At 40.9% G+C, this 7029-nt stretch overlaps 1 protein-coding gene across 1 annotated transcript; it reads right to left on the bottom strand.

The window, feature by feature from the left end:
- Window positions 1-2561: 2561 nt before the first annotated feature.
- On the bottom strand, window positions 2562-6691 carry LOC131244647 (laccase-7-like). The gene is made up of 6 exons (XM_058244145.1): window positions 6573-6691; window positions 5801-5952; window positions 4567-4811; window positions 4162-4290; window positions 2906-3847; window positions 2562-2692 (listed from the first exon to the last, which is right to left on the bottom strand). Exons 1-6 carry the CDS (start codon window positions 6657-6659, stop codon window positions 2562-2564), a joined length of 1686 nt encoding a protein of 561 aa, XP_058100128.1. The 5' UTR covers window positions 6660-6691.
- Between the last annotated feature and the right edge of the window lie 338 nt (window positions 6692-7029).

The raw sequence follows: 7029 nt of genomic DNA, 5'->3' as shown, positions 1-7029 counted from the left end.
TCTCTCTCTCTCTCTCTCTCTCTCTCTCTCTCTCTCTCTCTCTCTCTCTCTCTCTCAGCCATGGCAAACCCCGGCCAGCCCTTGCCTTGCCTGTTGATCACCCTTAATTATACAACTCATAATGGTTGACTTTGATGACTAACCATACTTGTATCCATGACATGGAGTTGTTAAATGTTAATAGGTGAGTTATTTAATACTCTAGCAGATGTTTAGGCTTGCCTCAGGATTATATATGTGGCATATATTCAACTCGGATTATTATAGGCAAATGGATAGAATGATCCTTTAAGCTGAATCGTGGTCCATTGTTGGTCAAACTCAGGCCCCTGATTGTTTTTTATCCGAACCGTCCATTAGATGTCCACCAATCAAATAGATAGGACATCATCAGTGTAATAGTTGGTTTTTGACACATCTATGGTAGACTCAACAATTTGGATGATGTAACAAAGTTGGAGGTGGAATGGGAATAGAGTTTATGAATGCATGCAAGTAAATGATAGCTCTAAAACTTACTAACTCAACTTGAATTATTAAAACATACTGAGTCAAGTCAAGACTCAGTCTCCGTGTCACCCCAGCCCAGTTGGAACGGAGTCGAGTTCAAGTTTGTGAGCTATATAGACCACCACATTCTACCAGATTATCAAAGCTTCTCCAAATTATTATTTAAGTCTAATATTTTCTTGAGCTCCACTCAAATACATTCAGACTTTAATATGTTGGGACTTAAGCATTTGAATCTGGGTCATATTCTAACTATCCAAACAGTTTATATGACAAGTATCAATTTGTACAGTAGAAAGGCAACAAATAAAAAGTCTCAATAGGATTATTTCAAACCAATAATAATGTGCGTCTTTTGCTATAAGAGGGTTGAAATACTCAATCTGACAATTTTTTGGGCTTCCCCCACCAAGGTAAGTCCTGTTAAATAAATATTTTTTGTCATTGAAAAAGGCTAAATTCAACCGCTAGAGTCCTGATATTTCTTATTATAATGAGTTTCATTGAAATCGAGCAAACCTATAATTTCTGATGTTTAGTGAGCAACCACTTGTGAGACTTTTACCACTCTGACACGTGAAATCTGACCCCAAATACTTCTAGGAGAAAAAAAAAAGCTACAGAAAGGTGATGATGATGTTAAATGCATTCAAACACAACATTAATTTGTCGTTTGAGGTGCAAATTCTTTAAAAGCTGCAGATTGTTCAAACGAAAACAAGATGAATTGAGATAAGAGAAGTGATAGACTTGTAGGTTCACATCCTGATTGGAGCAATATCTAGAAATGTAATTGTTGCAATCTTTTAAAAATTTCGGTTAGTGCAAAAATAGAAAAAAAAAAAAAAGGAAAATGAAAAATTGTCTGGAGAATGAAAAACATGAATTCCAACACTAACATACACACTTCTAAATAATGAAATCAATATTAAAATAATAATAATTCAAATGACCATTTAAAAGAGGTTGAAATGGGTGCAAATAAAGCAAAAACAAATGAATAATGTCATGGATTTTTAGATTTCACAAGGACTCTGTGCCTTTCTTTAAGAGACCGTTCTTCTTCAAGATATTTATAGACACTTCAATACACGTATGAATGTCAAGACATCCCATGTTTGCTTTCCCACACAACTGTCATTGTAGTCAGCATGCCATGTTATTCCATACAACTTCTCATGTGGGAGTTATCATAGTTTGGATAAAGACAGTTCTGCATTGCTTTTCTCACACTAAACAACAAGAGCGCGTGCATGGAAATGCCACGGAGATCTTATATTATCATGTTTCATATGTTCAACCCACGTCATGGTTTCTTGCAGCGTACCAATAAGCTACATGAAATATCTTTTAAAAAGTTACCATATATAATATATTTACTTTCTAGATTATATTTATATTTTTGTCCATGAACCATTAACTAAAGAGAAATGACGAAATCTAAACTCGACATTTGGATGATGGTGGGGTAGGTTACTCATCATTGTCGTTGAACTTTCATTACTTTAATACCGTAAATTCAACTCAAGAAACGTGTATAAATAAAAACATCTATGAAATAATTCTTTTTATAAATGTATAAAACGCACACATGACAAGAATCATGACTTTATTACATGGAGCTTATTAAAAAATGAATATTACACGACCAAAACCAATGACTTTATTACATGAGACTATTACAACATGAATGTTTGTAGACAACTAAGTGATGAATCAAATGAATACGAGGTTTCAAGCTCCACATGTATCTCTATAAGCAGGCACGTGTGGCATCCCAGCCATGTATCTGATGAGACCCTTAGTGTAGATCTTGCTAGACAAGAATGGAAGCTTTGTATAATCATGACAGTCGTTATTTAGGCTGTCTGTTGATTTCTGATATGTGCTGCCTACTTGAAAGCAGACCGGCCTGCATTTTTGTTTAGACCATCTACATGATGGACCCCTCCTGATACACTAGGTTGGTGTCTTTTGCCTGCGAGTAGAGATGCATGTAAAGTCAGGAAACATATACAAATATGGTAGTATCATGAATGAATGGTTATGATCTAGCAACGAGGTAGATCGGGAGGTGGTGGAGGCAGTGTCGATGAAGCAGTGGGTCCATTTTCTATCACGAAAGCCATTGATAAGCCCCATGTCACATGGGAATCCAGGTGGCAATGGAGCTGCCATACACCTGTACGTTTTAGAAGGCCAAGGAGATTCGTTAGTATGCCAGTTTCCCATGAAAAAAGAAAAGAAAAATAAGAAAGATCACATCTTAGATCACAACATTTATTGGATTCGTTAGTATGTCAGTTTTGTATCCAGATGATTATTGAGATGTAAGGTGAGCAGCTGATGGACGGTCATATATTGGAATGTATGTAATCATTTTGCAATTTCTTACCGGGATTGTTGGCTCGGAATCGGACGACAGCCCAACCCCCGACGGGAACTGCTATGGTGTTCCGCACCTGCGGGTTCACCAAATTGAACATGCTCCTATGCGTAGCATTATCATAATTTCCGAACCCCTGCGCAAGCACGTAGAAATTAAACCCATGTAAATGCATCGGGTGGTTCTCTACGCCAATTATCGCTGTGTTCTGAAACACTATCTCCACCGTAGAATTGTACGCCAGCCTCTTAACACGTGTCGACTTCAGAGTCGTCGATACCAACTGGCTTGCGTCAGCGTTCGTGTAGTCAAACACAAGCGGGGGCGTGTCTGGGAAGTCGTCTGTGAAGATGCCCTGCACGCCGCTATAGTGCGCCTGCAACATTGATAGTGTGGTGGGCAGCTGGAACGAAGCGTTGTTAATGCTCGCTGCTAACCGCATTCCCGACGGACCCGCACATGTGGCGTTATCACCGCACGGTTCGAGCCCTAATCCGACGGTCATAAACATATGCTCGTCGACGACGAGAGGCACCTTGTGGCCCCAACCGCGCAGGGCAGTGAGGTTACTGTAGAACCGGTGGGCTGTTGGGGTGTCGTATAATGCTGGCAGGACCGGCATCAGGGGCGCTGCTGCTGACGTGGCGCCTTTGTACTGGAGGATGGCTGTGGTGGTCGTGTCATCGAAATCTATGCCCTGGGTGGTCGCGTAAGGGCGCGCCGCCATGTAGTAAGCCCCAGGTGGGCCATTTGCAATGAGCAGGACGTCGGTGGTCTGGCCGGGGGCGACAACAACGACATCAGTGACGTACGGCTCAGTGTAGGTGGCATCGATGCCCACGACCGTCAGATTGTGGCCAGCGATCTTGAAGAAGTGCTGGTTATTCAGCGCAGCGTTGATGATTCTGAGCATGTAGGTCTTACCTTGCACCACTTCAATCTTGTGCGTTTCTGGATTAAAAAAAGAGAGTGTCATTTGAGAATGATAAGGATGAAAGAGTGTAACATGCGCAGGTGGCCTTGTTTGGGGGACGGGCTATTCCTAGGCCGAGAATTACAAGTAAAGGCCCCAACCCAGCCCAAGACTAGGATTGTTTGCCCGTTTAGTAAATTGGCAATCCTGAGGCTAGGGCTGAGCTCAAATTGGCTAGACTTGAACATGAACATCCGACCCTGGATGCTAACCTGCGCTGGTGGTATATGTTTTCTGTATTTATTACTCTTATTATGATTATTATTATTTATTTTTAAAAAAATTAACTTACTGTTGTTGGTGCATGGGTAGAGATCGCCGGGTCTTCCGTTGATTGTATAGGCGTCAGAGATATTGGGTGCACCTCCAGTGAGAGTAGCCTCGTCCTCTACATCCACCACGTTTGCGTTCCACCACTCCCCTGTATAAGGGTATTTTAGTCATTTGAAAAATAGAAAATTACAGTGTTGGCTGGTTGGAGGCCATCGTTAATGATTCTGGACCATTGGATATTGCTGATGAGACTTGGATTACCGGCCCAGTTAACAGCAACCCAATTGGATGATCTAAGCGTGGCTCTTGATCAGGCATCCACGATGATCGGATCTTGGCAATCCATGATGGGTCGTGATATCCGTTGATCCATGACGATGAAAGGCAAACCCACCTAAGTTCCATGGCGAGAATGTTTTCTTACCTATGACAATGGGGAATTCCTTGTGAGGTTTGATGAAAGGATAGGATCGACCGGCCTTAGGATGAATGATCAGAGCACCGTAGACCGTTGCTCGGAGTAATGATACGTGGGCATGCCACCAGAGGGTCCCTTCCTGAGCTGTGACGTTGAACCTGTAAGTGTAACTGTTCCCGGGAACCATCGGACATTGGGTCACGTACGCTGGCCCATCAGCCCAAGCACTTAGCTTTTGAAATATCCCATGCCTGTAAAACCATCACCACCATAATGGCCCATTAGCAACATTTGAGAATGTGATCATCTAAGCATGCATCACTCTGTTGGGCCCACCTTCAAATATGATTGGATGATTAGAACGGTTCATCTTTTGGGACGTATTTCAGGTGGTTCTTGCACCAAACCTCATGCTAAATGGATAATTCTGACCTAAATATATAGTTATAGATGAGGAGGGCTGGATACAGTACTGCAAAGATTTGTAGGCTAAGCTTAACCTACAACGCCATGTGTGGGGCCCACAATTAGGTGTCCATAAAATCCAATCCGTCCATCATGCTTGCCCCCTAGCTTTCTCTTTGGTGCCCGAGAATCAAGCTGATAGAGAACTCTAAGTGGGTCATACCATAGGGAAGAGTTGTGACCGGGACACCCAATTAAAATCTGATAGATTGTGTGCGGGCCACCGTGCTATGTGTTTGCCATCCAGTCAATTAACATGCACACCATCCAGACGATTGCACGAACCAGAAAACCGGACCTTTCCAAAACTCAAGTGGGTCAAAGCACGTGATTTGAAAGGTTTTAGCTTCTTTAAAGCATGATTTTACATTTTACAAGGTGTGGCCCACCTAAATGTTTGATCTGCCTCGTTATTGGGTGCCAAGGAGAAGATGATGGGGTGCATATGATGGATGGATTGAATGTCACGTCACACCATGATAGGCCTCACAGATCGCAATGCTTGTTAAGATTTACCTACAAATCTTTCGTTCCGTGGGTTGACAATATTAGACAATAGAGAGTTGAATTATCCAAAGATCGCAACAGAGAGTGTCATTGATTCAAGCATGTAACTGGATGGTCAATCTACGATTGTGTGGTTTTTTGTTCCAAAAATCCCATCTCAGCATTTGGGGCCCACGGAAAAAAACATCATCATAGTCCACGAGGGCATTAAAAAAAAAAAAAAAAAAAAAAAACATGTTTTCTGTCATAAGAATAAGTAGAGAATTACCAGTGTATGGAGATGTTGTAGGGTGACTCATTGATGACATGAACCACCAGTGTGTCGCCCTCTTGAACACGGATCGTTGGGCCAGGGAATTGCCCATTCACAGCAACAATGACCCGCTCTTCACATAGTGGGTTCACCGTTAGATTGCCGACCTGAACATGTATAAAATTTAGATAGTAAAAAAAGAAAAAAGAAAAACATGAGGCGTTAATTCGCCAACCTCACAAAATTAAAAACATTCTTTTAAAGAACGAGTTTTAGAAGGACTTCAGAAGAAATTTCGAACACAAGAAAGGGTGAATAAGTAACTTGGATGTATCTCTCTAGGGAGGTGTTTGGGTTGTAAGTTACTTAAGCTATTTGTGCCTCAAGTAGCTTATCTTAATTTCTATGCATCAAGTAGCTTATCTTAATTTCTACTTCTTAAGCTGAAGCGATTAAGTAACTTAATTTAAGTAAAAAAAGCATTTACTTATAATTGATCTTAAACCAAACTTACTTCTGTCAAATAAGTTTAATCATCTACTATTCTAAGTAGAAAAAGTAATTTATTTAGTAGTATCCAAATGAGCCCTAAGAGACATTATTGTAGCCACACACAAATAACCATGAGAGACACAATAGATGTACAATTTTAATTCTGCATACACATCATGGGTGGGCCTCACACGGCTCAAACTATGGTAACTACTGGATATTCGATAGTATGTAACTATATATAAAGAATTAATAAGAAAAAGGATAGAAGAAAATGTGATGTATGTGAGCATACCCGAAATGTGTGCTCGACAACATTGGCAGAAGCCATGAAGGCAATGGCGGCGAAAGTGCACACTAGCAACCACATGGCACGTGCCATGTTAGAGTGTGGGCAATGAGATGGAAGGAATGGAAGAGGGAATGGGAGGAGAAGCTCTCCTTGTTGGAGTGTAGGCAATGGGGTGAAAGGGATGGAAGAAAGAAAGAATGGGAGGAGAAGCTCTCTTTTTTTATGTATTTGATATTTCTGAGAATCCAACAAAGGCTATACACAGTATTTTTGTGTATATACTTCTTAATTCATTTGAAAGAAAATTTTATGTTATAAAAAGAGAGCTCCACTGGCACTATATATAAGCTCTGAACTCAAAGCCGTTCTAAGGCAATTTGCACGAATTTCGTTTGTTGAAGTAATTGCCGGTGACCGTTTCTCTTGAAGAATGAACAAAATGCCTTTAGACTTTGAGGAA

Source organism: Magnolia sinica, chromosome 4, assembly GCF_029962835.1.
Source record: "Magnolia sinica isolate HGM2019 chromosome 4, MsV1, whole genome shotgun sequence".
Lineage (NCBI taxonomy): Eukaryota > Viridiplantae > Streptophyta > Magnoliopsida > Magnoliales > Magnoliaceae > Magnolia > Magnolia sinica.
This window is presented reverse-complemented; position numbering and strand designations above follow the sequence as displayed.